Source organism: Fukomys damarensis, unplaced genomic scaffold (genome assembly GCF_012274545.1).
Source record: "Fukomys damarensis isolate Sample0158 unplaced genomic scaffold, DMR_v1.0_HiC HiC_scaffold_28, whole genome shotgun sequence".
Taxonomy (NCBI): domain Eukaryota; kingdom Metazoa; phylum Chordata; class Mammalia; order Rodentia; family Bathyergidae; genus Fukomys; species Fukomys damarensis.
The window spans coordinates 39,823,540-39,848,143 of record NW_022900940.1 but is presented as its reverse complement, the minus strand read 5'-3'; the positions used below and the strand labels follow the sequence as shown (position 1 = coordinate 39,848,143).

At 40.1% G+C, this 24,604-nt stretch overlaps 1 protein-coding gene across 1 annotated transcript in view; it reads left to right on the top strand.

Annotated features, from left to right (window-relative positions):
- The window catches only part of Cacna2d3 (calcium voltage-gated channel auxiliary subunit alpha2delta 3), a 650,190-nt gene that overhangs the window by 214,797 nt on the left and 410,789 nt on the right, over positions 1-24,604 (top strand). The window contains exon 8 of the mRNA XM_010643030.2: positions 9,073-9,147. Within this exon, the coding sequence (XP_010641332.1) occupies positions 9,073-9,147 (75 nt within the window). The remainder of the gene's footprint in view (positions 1-9,072; positions 9,148-24,604) is intronic.

Genomic DNA, 24,604 nt, shown 5'->3' with positions numbered 1-24,604 from the left:
CCCCTAGAAAGTCGCATTTTGATCCTTTCCTCTCACAGCCCCCTTTTATGCCCGTGACCCTGTAGAAGACCTGTACCCTGTACGAGATGCCTGGTTGGCCCTCAGGTTTGTTCTGAAATAAACCTGTCCTGTTGAGCTCCCACCTCTGTTTCTTTCCCTTTTTCCTGACATCCCTTCCTTCTTGGCAGAGGCAGGTGCACATGGACTGCTGATGCCTTCTTTTACCTTATCTGCCAGCTTCTGTGCTGACTGTGAAATGGTCTCATTTCATGCTGACAGAGGGCAGTGAGAATCTGTTTCTCCAACTCATAAACCAAGCCTGCTAGAGTTACAGTTGCCTGGCCAAAGTCATCCAGCTAGCATGTGGCAGCGCCAGGGCTGAAACCTGGGCCCGTCTGCCATTGATCTACCTCTGCTATGCTCCCCTGGTGGACCACAAGAGGAGAGCTAACCAGGGAAGAGAAGGGGACAGGAGCAAGACAGTGACCTGTGCATTAGAAGGCAGTGGCCTAACTCTAAGTAGTGGACACTTTTGTCCTTCTCCTCAGCGTATAGGTGGCAGGCTGGGCTGTGCCTTCTCTGAGACTACCTGTGGCCTCTCCTGTCCTCCTGGAAGACTTTCCAATTTCCCAGAAACTCGTAGGAAGCACCTTCTTCTTTGGAGGTGGTAGGGAAATAGCTGTGTTCCTCTTTAGGTCTGGTCCTGGTGGCCACAAGAAATGAAAACAAATAGTAGAAGCCAGTGGCGTTGAGCCCATGATGGTATTCATTGCATCTGTTTGCTTCTTTAGACTACTGGATGGAGGAGCGCTTCTACTAAGGCCACTGTGTCTTAGGGCTTGAAGTGACCAGATCTTCAGCTGCCCATTGATACAGCCGTCCTACAACTGTCGTTTCACAAATCAGATACCTGTGGAACACCCATAAAGATGTACACACTGAAAGCTCAGCTTTCCAAGTGGAGGGCTGCTGGGGCTCTAGAAGCAGATGCAGGTGCCCTGCTCCGGTGGTGAGCACGTGCAGCCCAGGGCCTCCTTGGTACAGCTGCCTGGTGCACACTGTTCCCTTGCACATCTGGCTGAGCTCCCCTCTGTGTGGTAATAGAGACCAGATTGCTGAGCATAGCTTTGCCCTGATGCAGTCAAGGGAAATTAGTGCACTGCAAGCTTGGATGATGCCATTCACAAGCTGGCGGGGGTCCAGAGGAGCAGATTGCTCCACTGAGGCCACGCTACACACAGCAGCAGTGAGGATGGATTGATTACTGCACATGTACCTCGCCAAGGAGGGCAAGAGTGTAGTTTTCTTTACTTTTGAAACCCTTCTGTAGCCCCACACGTACACACACCTCTGCATTAGCAAAGCAATTTTAGGTCTGTCATCCCACTGGAGCCTGCAGGGACCCTGGGAGGATGAAAGACAAATCATCACCACCTTCTTCAGCACGAGAATCTGGGATCAGATCTTCTATTTAAACTAATTTTATGGGTACTCTTTTGATATACATAATATCACATCCATCATGGGGAATTTTTACCTGTGCATAATGTATCTTTATTCTTCTTTTTTCCCTATTCTCCTCCCCTCCCTCAAGCCTTCTTCCCCTCCTTATTGGCAAAAGCTTTGTTTCAGTTTTTTCCCTTCTAGTCTCATTTCTTTCCTTTAGCCTTCCTTCCCTTGTTCCCCTTCGCATTTGAACATTTTCTTCTTATTTCCCAATATCTATGGTCCATTTTGGTCCTTAGTTACACTTTCAGATTCATGCACAAAAGAAACAATGTGACATTTAAACATGTGTGTCCAGTTTATTTTGTGTAAAAGAGTGGTCTTAAGATATATCCACTTACCTAAAAAATGTCTCAAGTTTATTACTCTTTATGCCAGAGTAGTATTCCATTGTATATGAAAATCACATTTTCTTTTTCTTTCTTTTCTTTTTTTTTTTTTTTTTTTTTTTTTTTTTTTTTTTTTGTACCAGGGATCAAACTCGGGCCCTTCTGCTTGCAAGACAGGAAGCAGAACCACTGAGCTAAATCCCCAGTCCAGAACCACATCTTCTTTACCCCTTTATCTGTTGTTGGGCATCTGGGCTGTTTCCAAGCTTTAGCTATTATAAATTGTGCTGCTATAAACATAGGTGTGCATATGTCACGGTGGTATGATGCTTTTAATTCTCTTGGGAAGATACCAAGAAGGGGAATGGCTAGGTCAAATGGAACCTCTAATTTTAGTTTTTGAGGACTCTCATATTGGTTTCTATTGGATTATACCAATTTACACTCATCAACAGCCTTAGCCCCACCAGCATTTGTTATTGGTTGATTTCTCAATAATAGCCATTCTTTCTAGAGATGGAATCTCATTGTTATTTTAATTTTCCTTTCTTGAATGACCACTGATATTGGACATTTTTTTATATATTTGTTTGCTGTTTGTACCTCATCTGCGAAGTGTCTGTTCATTTTAGTTCCCATTTACGGGCTGGGTCTTTAAATTTGGGGGGCTGATTTTTTGTATTCTTTATATTCTAGATAGTAGTCCTCTGAGAAATAGTACAATTTTTTTCCATTCTGTGGATTGTTACTTCACTCTGTTGGTAGTTTCTTTTGCTGTGCAAAAGCTTTTTGATATGATGAGATACTAGTTATTGATTTTTTGTAATATTTCCTGTGCCATTGGGGTTTTTCATAAAGTCTTTGTCTACACCTGTGTATTCATGAGGTTTACTTGTTTTATCTTCCAGCACATTAAGTATTTCTCTTTTCATATTTAGATCTGTGATGCATTTCTATTTTAGTTCAGTGCATGGTGAGAGATACCTGTCTAGTTTTAATCTTCAGCATGTGGAAAGCCAGCTTTCCCCAGCACCATTTATTAAAGAGGCTACCTTCCTTCCAGTGAAAATGTTTGGCCCCTTTGTCAAAGGCAAGGTAGCTGAATGTGTTTGGAGTTGCTTCTACACCTTGTATTCTTTTCCATTGATCCTTGGGTATGTTTATGTTTTGTTTTATTTACCAGTACCATGCTGTTTTATCACAGTAGCTTTGTAGTATAATTTCAAGTCAGGATTGTGATGACCCCTGCCTTGCCTTTATTGCCCAGAGTTGCTTTTTCTATTCTAGGTCTCTTCTGTTTCCAAATGAATTTTAGGATTGTTTTCTCTAGTTCTGGGAGACATGTTATTGATATTTTAATTGGGATTGCCTTAACTCTGTGTAATAGTTTTGGAACTATGACCATTTTCACTATAATGGGTCTCCCTATCCAAGAACAAGGGTTATCTTTCTATTTTCTAATATCTTTTTTAATCCTTTTTTTCAGAGTACTGTAGTTTTCAATATAAAGGCCTTTTACTTCCTTTGCTGCATCAATTCCTAAGTATTTTATTTTTCTTGGTGATATTGTAAAAGGTCTTTTTTCCTTAATTTTTCACTCAGTAAGTTCATAATGCTCTTGATTTTTTAATGTTGCCTTGTACTTTGATATACTACTGAATTTGGTTATTAAATCTAGTAGTCTTTTGGTGATTTTTATAGTCTTCTATGTATAATATCATATCATCTTCAAATAATGATAATTTAACATCTTCCTTTCCTAATCTTATTCCTTTTATTTCTTTCTCTTTTTTTAATTACTCTGGCTAATGTTTCTAGAACTGTGCCAAATAGTAGTGATGATAGTGGGCATCTTTGTCTTGTTTCTGAGTGAAATCTTTCAGTTTTTGACCATATTAGTGTGATACTAGCTGCTGGTTTGTCATAGATGGCTTTTTTATCAGATAGAGATAAAGACTTTCTATTACAATTTTCTACAGATTTTTTTATCATGAGTGGGTATTGGACTTTTTCCCAGTGCTTTTTCTGCATCTCTTGAGATGATCAAGTGTTTTTTTTTCTTTAGTTCTGTTAATGTTGTATATTACATTTATTGATTTATATATGTTGAGCCATCCTTGCATCCCTTGGATGAATCCTACTTGGTCATGGTGTATAATCTTCTTGATGATTTGCTACATTTTATCAGTATCTTATTCAGGATCTTTGTATCTATGTTTATTAAGCAGATTGGCCTGTATTTCTCTTTTTTTGTTTGGATTCCTCTTGATATCAGGGTAATCCTTGCTTCCAGGACTGAGTTTGGGATTATTGCTTTTTAAAAGTTTCATTGAAGAGTTTGAGGAGTAACAGCATTAGATCTTTTCTAAAGTTCCTAATAGAATTCAGCAGCGAATCCATCATGACCTGCGCTATTCTTTGTTGGTAGTTTTTAATCACTTCTTCAGTTTCATTAACTGATGTTTGTTTATTTAGAAGTTTTATATCTTCCTGATTCTGATTTGGTAATTCATATGTAGCTAGGAATCTTTCCATGTCTTGTGTTTTCTTACTTATTAGAATACACGTTCTCTAAGTAGATATTGATGATCTGGATTTCTGCAGGATCTGTTGTGATTTCACTCTTTTAATTCCTAATTGCATGGTTTTAATCTTTTCTTTTCTTTTTTTGATAAGGTTGGCTAAAAGTTTTATCTATTTTATGTAATGTTTTAAAGAGCCAACTTTTCTTTTTTTTCTCTCTCATTGAGTTTATTGGTACATTTTAGGTATATGGTACAGTTACATTCGTTATTGGGATCTTGTACCTTTACATGATGGGTCTCGGTTCTCATTTTTTCCCCTTGTCCCTGCTCTCCCTTCACCCCCTCCTCCCCTCCCTCTTCACAAACACTTCATTTCGATTTTTTTCATTTTCTCATATTTTTTTTTCTTTTCCCTTATTACCTTTCCCCTACCATTCCCACTTTCCCTATACCTTTAGCCCCTAAGAACCAATTTTTCAAGTCATTAATTCTTTGTATTGGTTTCTTCATCTCAGTTGTATTAATTTCTGTTCTAATCATTATAATTTCCTCCCTTATATGCCCAATCAATCTTATATTACTCTTATTGCATTGTCTAGCAACTCTTGGATTTATTTTTTGTGGCCCTTTGCTATTTTTAAAAAGTCTTTCATTTGATAATTGATAAGTGCAGACCTGTCTTCTAGATGTGCTATTCTGTCTTACACTGGTTGATTCTACTGTATATAATTTCAATACAATTTCTAGTCTCCTAGATATCTTTTTGAATCTGTTTCATGGAATCCAGTTCTTCCCTATATTGGGCATTTGTGGTTTCCATCACTTTCCTAAGCACTTCTCTGTTTTTAATCTGTGTCTATACTCCCTAACCATATCTTTCATGGTCATCTTCTCTTTAGTTATCTGTGAAATTATTTTTGATTTTTTATTTTCTACAGACTCATTTATCTGATTTGTTACTTCTGCTGTTAACCATTTCAGAGAGCTCAGCTGGGTGGCTTTTGATTTCTTTCACCTCAGTACCTCTGTATTTGCCTTGGGTGAGCTGGAGGTCTGGGATTGCATCTTGCTTCCATGTCTTCTCAGTTTCTATTTTTTGTTAATATGTTTTCTACATTGATGCATTGATTATGGTAGTTAGCTTTATTACTAGTATAGAGACCTCTTTAGGAAGTACCTACTTTTCAGAGGTGTCGTGTAGGCATAGCTGGCTTTTCAGTCTGTCCCTAAATCCTGCCTCTTCAATTTATTAGGGATGAGAAGTTGCTGCCTATTTGACCTAGCACCCAGTTCTTTGGTACTGGGCTAAGGTACTGTTTGTGACCCCCCAGACAATCTTGCTATTGGCATAAAAGGAAGAACAACTGATCACAGTAACAATACCACCTTGGCTAACATAGTGCAATACATAATAATGATATGATCTAGCACAGTCTAGAAAGTGACAATCTGTGGTAACTTAATTTGCCACCTTTAACCACAGATACACGACTTATAGTTATACAACAAAATCTAAAGCAAATTAGAAAATGATATACAGTAAATATCCCTTTAATAGAGTGATTTCACCATCTGAGGACAAAATTTAAAAGGGATAAGAGGGAAAAATAAACAAACAAAACAAGAGAAAGAGATTAGAAGCAAGACTGAAGGACAAAGGAAGATCACACAAGCTCTGGGAAACTGGTTAAGAAGACAGGAGGGAAACGGAACAAGGAAAAACAAGAACTAAAGAGAACAGAAAAATTAAAAAGTGTTCACACTCATGAAAAAACAAAACCAACCAATCAAGAAAGAAGAAAAAATACAAAAGCAAAGAAAAGAAGAGATTTCTCTGTGATTTTTCAACCTGTGGTTATCTTCTAGAGTCTACAGTTTTGTGGTAGTGTCCACTTTCACTGGTGGAAAAAAGAGACAGGCAGAACCCAGTTCTATGCTGGAAGATCCCAGAAAGCCTGCAGTAAGATTAGCATAGAGTTCTAGATACTTCCTGCAGTCCTGCAGTAGGAATAGGGCAGGGTGCCAGTTCTGGTAACATTCAACTCCACAGAAGTTCGGGCTGATCCTGACCTCTCCTTGTGGAGTTGGGGCCTGAATTCTTTAGCCTAAAACATTCTAGGTGTCTCTTACTGGACTAACTTCACCTCCCTAAACCTGGATGTCTCCTCTGGTTGTGCCTCACCCATTCACTGGAAGCTCCTAAATGAAGCCAACGTGCTGCTCCAAATCCTGGGTTCAGTTGGCCCCTTTCTAAAATGGTGTCTGGCCAAGCTCCCTCTCCAGGGGATGTTTGCACTGGAGTCACTCACCACCTGTTGTAGCTCTCAGCATCCCCTGCTTCATTCCATTGGTATGTTTCTCCTTGGAGGCTTCTAGAGTCACCCTCTCTCACTGTTGTTTTGTTTTGTTTTTTGTATGTTTGTTTGTTTTGCTTCGGTGTTGTTGTTGTTGTTGTTGTTGTTTTGTAGATTTGAGCCTCTTCTCTTATGCCACAAGCTGGGAGTCAAGGAGAAAATACAGTTTGCCACCTCCTTTTTCTGTGTTGAGATCTCTTCACTTTCCCTGTGGACTCCAGTTCTCTCTTCAGATCCTTTCTGGGTCCTGGGGATCCACTTCCCTCCTTCTTTTCTTCCTCAAATTGTTATATTCCAGTGTCTGGATTCCGAATCTTGGAGAGGCTGATTTGCTGCTGTTTACTGCTCTGTTGTTTCCTGTTCTGCCATCTTTCCTGAAGTCCTAGGGATTAGATATGACTTCCCTAAGGCCATACTGTGAGTCTGTGGCAGGGTCAAGTTTTGTGCCCAAGTGTCTGGACTCACAGCTCAGGCTGTGGAAGCACTGGAGTCAACTTTGAGAGTATATATTATGAGGAATATAGGAAATAGAAGGGAAGGAGGAAGAAGAAACAAAGCGGGAACCTCGTTTTAGGCTCTAAGTTACAGAATAGCTGAATAAAAGCCAGTGTGTCAGACAGCATCTTAATAACCATGTGAGGAACCTGAAGGAGGGCAGCTGCAGGCTTAGTGCCCTGGTTCAGTGGTGTCATCAAATGCCCATGCGGACTCCATCTTTGTGCCCTATCTTCCTTGGGCCGTGCTTTGGATCTTTGTCTTGTTACTCATGCTTGCAGAATGGCTGCTGCCACTTTACACCAGCATCTCATGGAGGAGGGAAGAAACAAGTACATAAAAAAGGGCTTTGTTTTTTTAGGTTTGATCGAAACTTGCCAGTAGACTTCACTTTATGTTCCATGCACTGGAACTGGACCACTTGACTACTTCTTGACAGTCTGAAAGCTAGTTGCCAACAGAGGGGAACTGGGTATTTGTGATTGACTAAGGCTGATTATACTTTAGACTTTGGGGCATATTGTCAGTCTAAACTGAGGCAGTCATCAAAAGAGGACGGGGAGACGGGACTGGCTCTTTTCCTTAGCAGCATCCCTTGTCTATCCAGTGTAGAGAAGTTCTTCCGATCTGCACAAGTGGTTCCTGGATCCTGAGTGTCATTCCAATTTTTAACTGAAAGTCACACACCCATGTCTCAATGGCTGACTTCAAATTGAATAAATATGTTTTTACTCCATGCTTCGAGATTAGCCTGTGTCTAGGAAAGGTGAGTGCTCAATAACAATGACCTACCAGTAGCAGTACATCCCTGTTCCTGCTTGGTTAGGTGGCATCTCTTCATATGAGGCTGGGTACAGTCTCATGTCAGTTGCAGCTGCTGGGGCTTTTCACCACAGTGAGTCCACTGCAGTGAGTCCACAGCTCATCCTTTGTCTCACTTGCTTCCCTCCTCACAGTCCTGCCCTGAGCCTTGCTGACCATAGTTGCAAAGGCCAAACTCCTTAGCCAGACTGTTTAGGAGCTGGGCCAGGTTTTGGGGGAGAGCTGATGAGTGGATGCAAGAGTGGTCATCAGGCTCAGGCCCGGGTCTGCAAAGCCCTGGGAAGGATTATCTGCAGCGTAGTGAGAAACTTGAATGGGGTGATGGAGAGGTGATTTGACCAGATTTGTATTGGAAGACCAGTGTGGCTACACTGCAAAGACTCAAGTTTAGTGAGAGCAATGAAGATAAGAACACTTAAATTTCTGCTTTCTGCTTGTGACCTCTATATAAAACTAAAGGGTTATACTGTGGGTAGTCAGCCTCACCAGGGATGGGAAGCAGGTGTTGCAAATCCTGGTTGATGCCATCACTGAACATGAACAGTGCCATAACTGAAACCCTCCTGCCTTCCCGAGTGACTGGAGAGCATCAAGGTTTCTTCCTTCCTTCATTCTTTCACATTCATGTGTGGCCCACACATGTTTCCTTTAGTTCAGTGAAGCCAGAGACAGAAGCTGGAGTTGCTCTGGGACGCTTTTCAGACCCAGCTGCTCCACGGACAGTCTACCATGCCCACAGAGCTTCTAGGGTTTGGAGCCACTCCTGAAGGATGATCAGGGAACAGTGTGACCTGGAACCCTGATATATTCAAGCATATTCTCTAGAAATTTTTCTCCCAAACAAGAGAAGAAAAAAGTTTTATCTTTACCACTTAAGTAGTATTGCCTTTAGGGACACCTATGGGAAAAGTCATTTATATCAATATACCGAGGTCTGTAATTGTGCTCATTTTTGTGTGTTTGAGTATTGTTCAGTTATGGATCAGTTTCATTTTAGTCTTTAATTAAATCTTTCCTCCTGGCTGTTTCTTCCCTTTGCAGTATAATGAGGAACTGCACTACGTTGAACCTTGCCTGAATGGAACACTGGTGCAAGCTGACAGGACAAACAAAGAGGTAGGGGCTGCTGCCTGGCAGGGACATCAGGCTGTGTCATCTGATGTCTCCCTCATAGTCGTGTTTACAGTGTGTCTGGCTCTACTGCAAAACCCCATCGTATGTGCTGTTCTGTCGCTGTAGCCCTTGGGGCACCAGGTTGTATAATGTTATAAAGAGTCGCATTTCGTGGCACTGAAATGATTACCTTTAGTTCAGATATTTACTAGTTCTGAAACAATTGCGTGGACTGTTTTCCTTTTCTCTAAGTTTGACCCGTATGTGCTTGACACCCTTGTTGGCATAATTGAAAGGGCGTGGTTCTAGATGAGATTTCAAAAAAAAAACAAAACAAAAAAACCCACATGTATATGTCTCTGTTTATACTTGTAATTGATTAAGTAATCATTGGGATATCTGTTGGGATAACTTGTTATGATTGGATGGTAAACTTTACAGAGATAGGAGAGGTGTTTGCTTGCTATCATATTCTCAATGCCCTAAGAATTGACCATTAGGTAAATATTATAGAACAAAAGGAAGATTTGTTAAAGAAGAATCTTAGGAAACATGACAGAAATTTCTTTTTCAGTTAGAACATTCTAGAATAATTCCTAGAATAAACTTCTATAAAATTCTGATTTTCTTTGGTCACCTTTAAATTTATCAATACAACTACCACAGTCCCACTCTACACCATTCACAGGACCAGTTGATGATTCAGGTGGGTGGTCTTGTGGCTGCAACCCAGTCACACCTCACAGGACTCAAGGCTGCCACTACTCACACGCAGTGTTTCTTCCTTTAGAGAGCAGACCTATGACGGGGCTGAGGGCTCGGACCAAGGCAAGCTTCCATGAGACACTGAGTGTGCGCATGTGAGCCCCCATCCCAGTGTGGGCACGGGTCTGGTGCTATCTTAGACACAGTTTGTAGAGACACTTATTTTGGTGTCTCTAAGGGAGTCTTAACAGCATTGGGGGAATTCATTCCAGTTGAAACACAGAGTGAGAGTTGACATGTGAGTTTCAGTTTTTGCAGGGAGGGACAGCATAACAAGCTTCATTTTTAGAAGAGAAAAGCAAGGGCATAGTGGTTCAAAGAACAACTGTATCCTGGGAATGTTCATTTGTGGTTATTTTCTAGGCTGCAGTAAGGAAAATGACTTAAATCCACTACCAGATTTCTCTAAGGCCTTCCCTTGTTTGGCTATTGCCTACATGAAGATTCTACTCCCTTTCTGATTAAGTATTAAGTATTGGCCTTAAATTGATGTCCAATGGTGATGTTTCCAACATTAAAGGAAAAAGATGCTTAACTGATCAAAAAAGATGCTTAATTGATCAGATCTTTCCATCAGGTGACTTCCCAAAAGAACATAGGGCTGGCTGGGTGATGCTTAAAGATATGAAATCTTATGAATGAAAAAAACTGTTAAAGGAAGTGGGCTAAGATTATGTTTCACGTTGATTTTTGGTTTATGGATATTCAGCCACATACCAATCAGGTCCTCCTTCCTTCTTACAAAAATAAAACCCAGAGTTAACACAACAGGCACAGGAGGGGTGGAAAGCAGAAGGTGAACTCTGCTGGAGCCTTGGGACGTAACATGGAAGTGGGCTCCCTAATTGACCTCTCTGTATCCAAAGTAGAGCATTCCAGATTTCCTATCTAGATCAGCGGGACACACACACACACACACACACACACACACACACACACACACACACACCTGTTTCCACACAAGGACCACACAAAACCTGGTAGCAGTACCTTCTGTACTCTAGCCCATACCTATAAATAACCAAAGATCAACTCTCTGTGTTTTTTGTGGTGCAGAAAAGGAAGTTAGCCATCTTTTTGGTCACCTGTACCCACTTACTTGGCCCTATGTTATATTTCCATAGGGGCTGACTACTAAGATAAAAAGATTCAGCAGGGTTCTGAGTCCAATGATACAAAATCCATAATGCCCCAAATGCAACTTAAATGATTGCTTGTCCCTTAGAACAGGAAAATTCCAACATAGATGAAGAAAAAACAAAACAAAACAAAGCGAAACAAAAACAACAAAAGCCATATTGACATGAACCGAATGTTGGTGTTATAAATTTCTTTGACAAGCAATTAGGAATCGACTTGAAACAAATGAAAAAAAAGATACCTAAACAAAGTAATAAAAAGTACTAAATAGAGCCAAACGGAAACTAAAAAGTACAGTCACCAAAATAAAAGCCTCACTGGATCAGCTCAGTTTTAGAATGGAAGTGAAAGTGGATCGAATAAATAAAGTTTAGGACAGATCTGTGGAACTCATCCAATCTGAGCAACAGCAGAAAGTACTAGGAAAAAATAAACAGTCTCAGAGTCATGTGAGAGGATAACTTAGAAGAACCATTCATAACATCAGAGTCCAAGAAAAGGATAGAGAAAATGACTAAATAAATATTTAAAGCTGCATTGGCTGAAAACTCCCAGAAATTGGTGAAAGGCATAAATCTGCATATTCAAGAGTTTGAGAAAATTCCAAATAGGATACACCCAAGTAAATCCATGCTGAGACAATGATAAATACAATTACACAAAAAGTCTTGAAAGCAGCCAAAGAGGAAGAACACATTGCTTGTATGAAAAGTCAATTTGAATGACAGTAGATTTCTTATATGAAATTATGAAAACCAGAAGGAAGTAGTGTGGTATCTTTCAAGTACTAAAAGAGAAAGATTGTCCACCTGTAGTTCCTTGTGCAGTGGAAACACCCTTCAGGACTGAAGAAGAGGGACTTGCATCCCCCAAAGAAGGAACTCAGTGAGAATTAATTGTCAGCACACCTACCCTTAAAGAATGTGTAAAGCGAGTTCTCTGAGCAGAAAGGAAATAGATAAAGATGACTTGGGACTTCAGAAAGGAAAGAACATTGGATTATAAAATATAAGGATTCTTAAATCATTTGATCATTAAAGCAAAAATTATGACACTGTCTTATGCATTGCCAAAGTTTGGTGAGAGTATATTTAAGATACTTATATTTTAAAATAATGGGCGATAAACCAACCAAGTAGAAGTCAGATTTCTACACATCACTGGAAGCGATGAATGCCAATACCAGTAGACTTTGATAAATAACATATTTATATCCTAATTCCTGGAGCAATCACTTAGAAAAATAATACTAAGAAAATAAATTATGTATATTTAAAGAGTGACACATAGGAAAGTCAGAAGAGAGAAACATAGGATGAACAGGAAAAACTAAATTGGTACATGTAAGTAAACCTTAATACATCATTAGTTACCTTAAATGTGAAGAATCTAAATACACCAATGAAAAGGCAGAGATTGGTTGAGTGGATTAAACAAACAGTATTGAATCATATGCTGACTATAAGAATTTCCCTTGAAATACAGTGACTTACATATGTTGAAAGTAAAAGGTTGGGAAGTGTACAATGTAAACATTACTGTTAAAAAAAAAGCAGATTAACTATAAAGATACCAGAATCTTCCTTGCAGCCCCATCTTCCTTGGAACAAAGAACATTGCTAAACATAAAGAGGGACACTAGGTAAAAATAAGAGAATCAGTTTCTTAGGAAAACATAACAAACTTACATATGTTTTAACCAAAATGCAAAACAAAAAAAAAAACTGCAGAAAGCATGAAGGAAAAACTAATGAGGGTAGAAATAGACAAACATACAATTACAGTTGCTGATTTGTGCATTCCAGTAAGCATTTGGTAAAGGACTAGACAGAAAGTCAGCAAGGATACAGAGCTGATCAACAGCATTCGCCTCTTGGATTCAAGTAACATTTAAAGAACCTCTATCTGACAGGAGCAGTACACATTCCTTTAAAGCATCCATGGAACATTAACCAAGACAAAACATATCTTGGATCATAACACAAACCTCAAAAGTTTAATAGATCTGAAAGCATACAGAGTATCTTTTCTGATAATGGAGTCAAAAGAAAAGACCAAAAAGCAAAAAACTCTCCACACACTTAGAAATTAAGTAATGCATTTGTAAATAGTCAAAGGTTCGAAGAGGAAACTTTAACCAAATTTAAAAACCGTAAAACTGAATGAGAACCCAAAGACAACATAGCAAAATTTGTGGGTCAAATGGTAACAGTGTTGAGGTAGAAGTTTATAGCACTAAATGCTTATGCTAAAAAGGAGGTTCTCAAATTAATAATCCACATTCCTACCTCAAGGAATTAGAAAAAGGAGACCAAAATAAAACCAAAGTAAGCAAACAGACAGTACCAATAATGAGCAAGTATCAACTAAATTCAAACAGGAAAACATACAAGAATCAATGAGACCAAAAGCTGATTCTTTAAGAAGAAAATCAGTAAAATTGACTGACAAAAGTAAAAACGAAGACGATAACTAACCTGTATCAGGAATTAAGCAAAGGATATTCGTGCTGACATTGAAGCCTTTGAAAAGATAATAAATGGGGTCTGGGATTTAGCTCCGTGGTTCTTCCACCTGCTTTGCAAATGCAAGGACTTGAGTTCAATCTCCAGTACCAAAAACAGAAAACCAAAACCAAAAAAAAAAAAGATAACAAATGGAAAAACATGATAAGGGAACACTATTTAAAAAAACAGCCATGAATTCAACAATTTAGAAAAACGATCCAAATCCTCAATACCCACAACCAACCAAACTCCAACCAAGATAAAATAGGTAAGTGAAATAAATCCGTAACTATGAAAACAAACTTAAACCATAATTCTAAAGCCCCTAGCCCCAAATTTCCAGGCCTGGATGATTTCTGCCAGACATGGAAAGAAGAATTAATGCCAGCTTTGTACCGTGTCTTCCATAAACATAGAACTCATTTTGTAAGGCTATTTTTTTCTCTAATTAAACAGAAGATAATACAGAAAAAGAACAGCACTGACTAGTATTCCTTATGAACTTACACGCAAAAATCCTTAACAAAATTTTAACAGTGAAATATTAAGAATGTATGTAAAGAATAACTCATCACCACTAAGTAGTGTTTATCCCAGATACGCAAGGCTGATTTAGCATCAGTGTCAAATCAATCAATGTAACCTACCATATTAGTGAAAAATTGTATGACCATAACGTTTGACTGAGAAAGGGCATTTGATAAAAACTTGGCACCCATTCATAATTAAGTAAAAGGCACCTCAGCAAACTAATACTAGGCAATGATTTCCTTTCATTGATAAAGACCATTTATAAACACCTACAGTTAAGGTCAAACTTGATGAAAATTCCAAAGCTTTTCGTTTTAAGATTGAGAATAGGTGAGCCTGTATCTTGCACTCATACTTGCATTCAGTCTAATGTTGTAAGCTTTAGCCAGGCTAAAATAAACCAGTCAAAAATGAAGAAATAAAATAGTCTCTGTTTTCAGATGACATAATTGTATATGTGGACAATATACCAAATCTGCTGAAGAAAAGGTCTACATCTGATTTGTGAGTTCAGCAAGGTTGCATATACAGGATCGACCCTGAGGTTGTATGGGGTGGCACCTGCCTGCACTCCCAACACTTTAGATGGCTAAGGCAGGAGCATCCTAAGTTAAGCCCAGCCTGGCAATTTAGCAACTTAGTGAGACCATGACTCAAAGTTCCCAAAATATATTTTATGGCTGGGAATATAGAGGGCCTGAGTTCAGTTCCTAGTAGTGGCCCCCACATCAAATTGTATTTCTCTATGCGGATTGAGTTACCTTTGTTTGAAATACTGGAAGCTTTTCAGGTTTCAGGCTTTTCAGATGGTGTAATATTTGCATAGATTATTGGTTAAATATCCCTAAGCAGAAGTTCTAAAATCCTATATGCACCAAAATCAAAATCGCAAAATGAGACTCTTGATAAGTTTCCTATTTTGTATTGCAAATTTTTGGGTTAGGGATACACAATCTATACTAACAGTGAAATGTTGGGACCAACTTTTCAAATACAATTACCATTTATAGTTGAACCAAAGAAATAAAAAATGTACAGGTTTTGTGTGCTGCAAATTACAAATACTGCTGGGAGAAAACAAAGACTTAAATAAATGAAGAGACTTTCCATGTTGATGAATGGGAAGAATCAACATTGTAAAGATGTCAGTTCAGCTTGTTCTGTAGGCTTAATGCCCCTGCTACCGAAATCCCAGCGATTTCTGTAGACATAAACAAGAGTGTTCTAACATTTACATACAAAGCACAAGCCTGGATGTTAAAATGATCTTGGAAAAGGAGAATAAAGCAGGAGGAATTAAACTATTCAATTTAAGAATGTGGCATTGGGGAACAGAAATACGTAGATCAGTGGAACAGAGTGGAGAGCGGAGACATAACACTCACACAAATATGGGCAACTGCGTTTTCACAAAGATGGCAAAAACAATTCCTTGGAGGAAAGATCTATTTTTCAACAAACGACACTGGGCCAGTTGAACATCCATTGATGGAAACAACAAACAAAAAATAAAATTAACCTTGACCTAAACCTTATAACTTCAACCATTTTTAGCTCAGATGGATGGAGGACTTAAGTGAAAAAGGTACAGTTGTAACGCTCCCTGGGGAGAAAAGGAGAACATCTTTAGGACTTAGACATAGGCGGAAAGTTCTTAGGCTTTATATCAAAGTTATAATTCACAAAAGAAAAATGTCATAATGTTTTTTAAAAAATGAAAATAAAACAAACTCTTGCTCAATGAAAGATTGTGCTAAAAGGAAAAAACAGACGATTCACAGATTGGGGTAAGATATTTGCAAACCACATATGTGATAAAGAATAAGTGTATAGGGATTATATAAATAATTCTCAAAACTCAAAAACAATCCCATTGGAAAAGTAAAAGCCACAATTTTTTTTTTTTTTACTAAAGATGATATACTTATGGCAAATAAATAAATGAAACCATAGTCAACATTCCTAGGTACATCATTACACACCTGTCAGAATGGCTAGCATAAAAACCACCAGATGTTGGTGAGGGTACAGATCAGTCCTGCAGTGATGGTAGGAATGTAAAATGGTCCAGACCTTAGGTTGCTTTAGTTATTTGTCAAAAGTACTGATTGTAATTTATTTACCAAAGGCAAAAGTTTCTGTGCTTTGGGGTTTATGGATTTTTTTTTTTTTTGGAGAAAAATCTCAGAAGATAAAGCATTAATTTTTCATTGCTGTCTTGAGGTATTTTAAGATAAACGTGAACTGCACTGGTTTATTTGAAAAACTTCTATTTTTGTTATTCATTCATTGGTACGCCATATATATTCAGTACTCGATGACATATAACTGAGACTATTAAATTCATAAAAAGCAAAAGCGAAATTTACCTTTACTCTCCTCACTGCAGATTCCTGGGGTAGAAGACTTCTCCCAAGGCCTCCTGTCTGCTGTTGTGGGTCCTCTGTCTTCCTAACTATTGTGTGTGCATGAGAATCTGGTTCTGCTAGGGCAGACGCTCATCATGAGGGATGGGCCAGTCTTTTCTGTGGCTAGGAGGCAGGCCAGTGTTGGGCAGCCCTGCCTGGTCTTCCAGAAGGGATGCTGCAACCAGGTCAGTGCCTGTGAGTCAGTGGTTCATGGAAGTACGAGTGAATGAACAAATAGATAAGCCACCTGGGAGAGGCTTCTACTTGAAAATCGTTTTCATTTCAAGAGAAGATGTACAAAGCATTGAAAATAAAAGCATGAAGCCCATTGCATTTTAATATGATCAAAACAATTTGAATGAGATTGTGGGTGGAATTACTTGGCTGCAGGCTGGGTAGTCCTTTCTGTTCCTGGCCAGATCCCCTAAATAGCGGCTTTGAAGCCACTTTTTCACATTTCGTTCAGTGGGGGTGGAGAATCATGACCTGTAGAAAACCAGAGAGAAACTGGCAGTGGGGTCGCAGATGCTCGCCTTCCGTCCTCTGAGTTAAGTGATTTTCACTCGAATGTGCCAAATCCTTTGGGTTGTTTCACCCTTCAGTCAAAATCTTCATGTATGTCCTGATGTTCAGGTGACGGCCCGTCTCTGGGATGCTTTCCTGAGCACACTTTTCACTGTGGGACTGATGACCGCTATTCTGTTGCTTCCAGTTAATGAGAAGGTGCGGGGGAGCTTCTGGATGGTGACATCTGGGACTTTGAAAAGTAGGGACTTTTAGTCAAGGGACAGCCAAATCTGGCTTCATAATACTCAGGTGACCCCGGAAGAATCAGAACTGGATCATTTTCATTAAAATGGCAGTTGATGAAATTCGTTTTAAATCCGTGAAAGGAGAGCGAGAGGATCTCAGTGTGTCTTAGAACGGAAGGTGAACGGGACTTAGAAATGCTGGCCTTGTCAGTCTGGTGACCACAGGTTAGAAGTTTCCTATAATTTTGCTGGGAATAGCCCACAGTGCATCATACCTAGATGAGGGGTCTTTAGGTTCTGTGAGGTTTGAATTTTTGTCTTTTAGAGGTATTGTTTGTTATCCTGAGTGAATTCTACGTTGCTGTTTTATATACCCAGTAATCCACTGAACCATGACAATTTGGGTGAGCCTAGAGTTCAGATATAGAATTCAAATGAGTAAATTCTCACGGTAATCTACTTTGGACCTTCTGAACCATTCATCAGATCTTAAAATGAACCTCCTGTGGTCTCTGCGGGGAGCAGAGGGGGGAGGAAGAGGAAGAAGAGGCATGTGGTTTTGTCTGATTTTATAATGAAGATGTCCTGAAATCCACTGCATTTCATGGCTTTGTCTGAGATTCATTTGTGAGCATCTGCCGCAATCTCCACTGATCTTAGAGATTCATATAACGCTCCTCTTCCTTGGCAGTTTTAATCTTTTCCTGTGGGATCAGAAGACATTGAGGCTCTGTGAACGAACGAAATCCCACATCAGAGTTGCTGGGTTTTCCCCAGTTCTGTTCTTTCGGCCTGAGCTTTGTCACAGGAGCCGGCCTGTACCCTAAAACTTCCTGCTCCCACGGCCTTAGGGATATACAGTACACAGTGGCCAGTAACACAGGGGCGAGAGGTGTGCTGAACAGGAAGCGGAAATGCGGCCTTCTGCGTATCAATAAGTGTACCTGCCCAGACACCAAAGGAGGAAAGGAACAAACACCAACCTGTTTTTGTTCAATTCAAAATGAATACAGTATAGTAAGTATTGCTTTTTAAATATCATGAGCATATTAAAAATAAACAAAAATTAGGAACAACCTAAATGTAAGTAAATTCTAGATCCAATGTAATTTAACCGAATATAGCTCTATGCAAGAATAAAGTAGGCTCTGCCTGCCTGGCAAGCACAAGGACCTGAGTTTGATCCCGGGACCAAAAAAAAAACAATAAAGTAAGCTTATGTGTGTAGCCATGATTGAGTAACAATGGTGTATAACTAAGGAAATCGAAAGACAGTGTGCTTCATCGTTTCTATTGAGCTTGCTGTAAGATAAGAGAGAACAAGGAAATGGGGACGAGGGGAAGATATCGTTACTCTTGAGCCCAAAACACTTCTGAAATATAAATATATACGTATAGATTTTTAATAGTTTCCTGTTGTTCAGTTTAATATAAATATTTAAAATAAATTATGTTTTAAGAGCTCTAAATACTAACTCAATTGTTTTCCTGTGATTTGGAGGACCTCCTTTTTACTGCTTTCTAAATAGATGTTTTCTTTTTTAAGAGGCTGATTTCTGCTTATCAAGAGATACCAGCCACACTTTAAATCCATGGCACCTACTGACATAGTGAATTAAATTGCTGCTGCTTTCCGGTGATACAGGTGACACTCAATACAATGTATTTCTTAGTTATTTTGAGGGAGCTTGTAGAATTCAAGTTATCAAATCGATGACATAGAAATCTTTCTATGACAGATATGCCCCAGAAACTCTACCTAATTATTTCCCTCCTTGTATTATATTATGTATTTACATGTATTTCATAAAATTCATCTGTTTCAAAATAGCAAAATCACTTCTGGAGAAGTATCAAGGTTAGAAAGTAGGGGCCACGCATAGTTTAGTCACAACTGTCACTATGATTAAATTTTTTTTCATCAATTTCTACTCAGTTTAGTAGATGTCGGTAAACTCTTTTTGTTGAGATTCAGGTAGTAAATATTTTAGGCTTTGTGAGCTGTTTAGCTCCCACTATGATTACTCAGTTTTGAGCGGTAGTCAGATTGTACCGTGGCGGCAGCCATAGGAACACATGAGAGTGAACGTAGCTGAGGTACAGTAAAATTTTATTTTAAAAAATGATTAATTAGCTGTGTTGTGTCAACCCCTAGCCTGAGTGGTGTACAGGAACAGAAGCCTATTTATTATTAAATAAGAATTTATATTCATCTTTAGTTAAAAAAGGTGCACATAGAAATCAGCAGTTCAAAACTTGAGTGGACTGGATAATGTTTCATCATTTTTGTCATTGATTCCTTTAGCAAATGAGGGTTTAGCAAATGAATCTTTACCTTGGGTTGAATTTCTACCTTGAATAAATTTGCCAGTTCATTGACTTTTGATTTCTCTATTTAACTAGATTTAACTGCTGGGGATTTAGCTCATTGGCACTGCGCCTGCCTTGCAAGTGCAAGGTCCTGAGTTTGATCCCCAGTACAAAAAAATTTTTTTTTCGCTGGAAGGCCAGAAATCTTGGATATATGTTGTAATTATAAATAGGTATAAGAAATAATAATATCAGTAATAAATATAGCGTAGAATTTTTAAATACTTCTCATTTGATTCTCATGATTATTTCTGTTATTATCTTCAACTTACATATCTGGAGTCTTAGACTCATATACAGTAGGTCAGTTGAGCCCACAGAAGAATGAATACATAGAGGTAGTTACATGACTTACGCATGTACATGTAACCATTAATGCAGAACCATGTTGCTAGTACTTATCATAAGATTCCAAATAATATCTTGTTACCTTCACCGTCAGAGCAGGAAGGGTTGTCTTTGTGACATGGTTGAATGCTATTTATTTGTTTACTTTTTTTTGTTGGGGGGGGTACCAGGGCTCGAACTCAGGACCTTGTGCTTGTGAGGCAGACGTGGTGCCACTGATCTAAATGCTCGGCCGGTTAAACACTGTTTACCAGTCTCTTCTACAGTCTTGCCCTGTAGAGGAAAGCCAAATTCGGATTTAAGTGTACAAGAGGATCATTTGAATATGAAATGATAGCATTTTTTTATATAAGGCATCTTTGTGGAACTAAGATGCTCACCCTAATAAAAGGGCCACCGTTATTTGTATGAAGTGAAAAATGAAGAAAAATACAAAAGTTTGATTATTTATTTCCACTTAGCTGAGAATCTATTGATTTCTTTATTGTGGACTTTCAGCACATGGATAGATCTACTGCCGAAAGGGGTGTGTGTGTGCGTGTGTGTGTGTGTGTGTGTGTGTCAGGGTGGGAGAGTGAGAGAGAGGGACTGAGAGACTGAGAGATTGATTGATTGATTGATTGATTGTGGGTATGAATGGGTTTCTTCTCCTTTCTGCCACTTACTAAGGGAGAACCTAATCAAACAGAGATAACTCATTTTTGTCTAGCTGTGACCTGGTGGTTTTACCTCTACAATTTTCCCCCTAATACCCAGCTGGGAAACATTTTAGAGAGAGCCTCTTGTAAGCTTTGTCCTCTGGTCCCCATAGCTTCTCGTGTCCATGCTTTGATTTGCCCTCTGTTTTAGCTTGTGCCTAGATGTTCCCCCAAACCTCATGTGTTTATAGGTGGGAGTTTTGTGCCTGACTGGAGTGTGAGAATTTAGATTACGGGTGTTTGATAACTGAATCAGTCCTCTGAATGAGCGTAGTTCTCGGTGTGGCTGACTGGATTTACTGAAGATGTAAGACGCAGTATGAGCAGCATCGACCAATAGGCTTGTGGCCTGAGTGGAAGTAAAAGAGGAAGGGAGGCTCGCTGCTTGCTGCCGCTTGCTTGTCATGCCGCGGGCTGTTTCTCCTTTGTGGTGCCCCCCTGCCGCACCACCCTGTCTCGAAGCCAGTGAGCTGTGGACTGAAACCTCCACAAACTGTGAGCTCAAACAAACCTTTCCTGCTTAACTTCGGGTGTCAGACATTTTGTCCCATCAGCAAAAGAGTAACTAAGACACCCCCTGAGCGCTGCTTGCCCAAGCTTCATCTGAGCATCCTGTCCTGCATACAAACTGCTCCTTCCCAGGACTTCCTCCCTGGGACTTTATCTTGTTTTAAAGTCCTGTGGAGCACTTGGTTAGCACTGGAGAAACTGATCAAACCCCGAGACCCTGACCACAGGCACCCATATTCCGTCTCATAAATACCCACACCTTGCTTACGCAGAGCTCACCTATACATGCACTGCTGGGACTACAGTGGGGACCGAAGATATTTATTCTCAAAAGGCCCTTGCACTCTCATCCTCAGAGTCCATTTACTGTTACTTGATATCCAAGTTCAACCAATTTGGTTATTAACTATGAACTAAAAGCAACTTGGTAGGGAGGGAGGGACAAAAACAACCCGGAGACATGGTTTTCTTTCTGCACTCCTCATTTTAGGACTGATGTCTGCATTTATCCAGGTGTCCTAAAACCTATACGCCATCCCAAGTGTCCCGAGGCAATGAGTGTGACTGCCTAATGGGGGGGTACTCTATAGACAAAACAGCACAGAGAATTCATAGCTCTAGAATCTGTGTTTCTAGGATTGATATTATAGCAAAATACGTATTTTCCATTAAATTTGTTATTCATCATGACAATCTTGAATTTTTGGAGTGCATTTAAATTCTTATCACTGTTTTCTGTTTTAGAGGTAGAAGATGAGTACTTTTAGAGGTGAAAGTACCTCATGGTTAAGAGCTAAGTTAATGCAGCTTAAGAGTCATGGCCTCAGTGACCAGGAGTGGGGCAATGGCATGTCACTTGGTAGCTCTGTAAGCTACCTTTTCCCACCCACAGGTTGTGGCCAGTATCCCCTGCCCTCATACACCTGTCATGTGGGAGCTCCAGGCGGTCAGTGAGATAAGCTTTAGAGCATTTGCCCAGTGCCTTGCAACTTAGAGGTGCTAGCTAGACATTGATTGTGAACTTATGTACTAATAGCCATTCATGCTTTCTTAAGAAATGATTGTACCTCAAATGGTTAACAGCAGAATGACAGGATAGATAAAGGACATCTGCAGTTTTTAGAAGAAGCACTTCCCAGGCATCACAGGCAGACAATTCTTCCTAAATCGAGTTCTCATGTGCACCCATCACCTCTAACCCATCTGTTTTTGATATTTTTAATGGAAATACCTAAACTATCCAGCCACCATGGGCTGTTTATGATTTCACAAATATTTGGCCAATGAAAATGGAGATTTTACCTTAGAATATGGCAGAGATAGGTCAGCATTTCGATTCACGCATATGTCCTTCACCAACAGTAAACATAACAGTCTCTGAGTAAAATGTGACTCCATGACATGCCACATCCAGCCTGCCCTGCGGGTCACTCTGAGTCTGTAGCATGATACAGTATGTAACCATGGTTGTGAGACTCTGGGTTTTCGTGGCCAACATCTGATGTCCAAGAGACTCTGATCTTAGGTGTTCATGTTACGGCAGGTGTCACTTATGGACCTTAAGAAAGCACAGTGCCTTGTGGCTAGAGAACTTGGCTGTTCCATTCTTTCCTGCCACATTGCAAATGTGATCAAGTTCGCAGGAGTATGCTATCCCCTCATGCTTGGGATATGACTTCTTATTTCCCAAGCCTCATCTCTGTCTATCTCTCTCTCCATTTGTTCATTACATACTCTGTGGGAGAGATGAGCAAGCCCTTGGATCATATATTTTGTATTGGATGAAATGAATCCAGGGTGACTTTCTCAGAAAAATACAAAGATACTAGTAGAGCGACATTCAGTTGCTGTTTTTGTAGCTCAAAGATTGCTCATATGTGAGCAATTTCATGTAAGCGCAGCCCAATAGTTCAGTGTTTCCGTTGGACGCCGTGGTGGTTGCTCCTTTTTGTGGAGGTGACCTTAGGTGTAACACAGTGACCTGCACTCTCCCAATTGATTGTATTGTGGATTCCACTAATAGGGAGCTGTACAGGAGTGTACCTGAGTGTGTTTCATCCTCCTGCTGCTTAAAGTAATGAAGAAACTAGTAAGGGAAAAAGAAATGCCAGCAGGCAAAACAATGGACTCTCCAGTGAATGCTGGGAAGCAGCCTTGTGTCCTGACCTCTACGTTTGCTTCTGCTGGAGTAGACCTGTTGCCCAATCTGGTTAAAATGAGCTGTGAGAAATCACTGGAGGTCTAAATGCTGCATTATATCACTGTGTGCTTTTCTTTAGGTCTGGGTCTGGGTGCAGAGCCATCTGATCATCAGTGAGTCCCTTAGTCAGTGGCAGAGCCTTCTGAGGAGAAGAGGGGGACCTTTGGGGCTTCTACCTCTAGCCATGATCCCTGTGCCTGCCGAAGCCCCTCCAGGTGCCAGGCCAGACTGTGTGCTGTGCAGGCTAGGGGCCCTGTAGAGTAAGCCAGCGGACTTGGGCTGTGCATAGCCCCAAATGGTCAGTTGCTTAGCTGCCTGAAACTCTGCAGGATTGATGGTTGGTGCTGAAGACATTTTTTCTTGTCCCAAAGGTGCCAGTTGTGCAGCTTTCAGGAGTCCATGAAATAGCCTGACACCTTCAGTGGTGGAGGGCAATGAAACAAATTGGCTCGCCTGGGTAGGAGCCTGAAAAATAATCGAAGCCTCCCGTGAATTTGCTCCCTTCCCTAAGCTTCCCTTGCTCTGTGTTTGGGTCAGGTCGCTGATTCAGGAGCCTCGCTTGCATTTAACGCCCTCACTGCACAAAACAGAAGGCATTTCCACTCATGTATTTGCCTCTTATCTTTAGAGAGAGTTGTTCTCCTGTTGGTAATACTTAAAAGATTTGCCTTAAGTCTAGCAGCTTTTCTGGGTATTTGCTTCAGACTCTTGCTGGGTTGAGCTGGATTGACCTCATTTAACAGCCAGCTGGGTCTTGCAGGGGAACATCCAGCACAAATCAGCACACCCTGGTTGGAGCTGATTTCTCATTATCATTCCACTTGGGGGGCAGAAGCCAGTTCCAGGCTTTTCCTCCAGGACCAGTGTGGGCATCTGCAGACGGTGGTAACCGAGATAATGCGGTTCCTGTGAGGCACCGAGGGAGCTGACTTACAGCTCGAACCTCCCGCTGTACTTGTTTTAGGCTTTTCTCTGTCAGCAGGGCTTCCCGTGCTACATCTCCTTCAGGTGCGTGTCTGATGAACTGAGAGAGGAAGCTGTGGTCTGAGAGGGAGCAGTTCGCCAGGAATAGCCTGAACTTTTTGCCTGATTCATCCTAGTCCCTATGCTCTCTGAACCTCCTCTTGGTTTCCCAAGATCTCTTCACACCTGTCTTACTTTGCTTGAAGTACGGTGGTGGTGGGGTGTGCGTGTGTGTGTGTGTGTGTGTGTGTGTGTGTGGGTGTGTGTG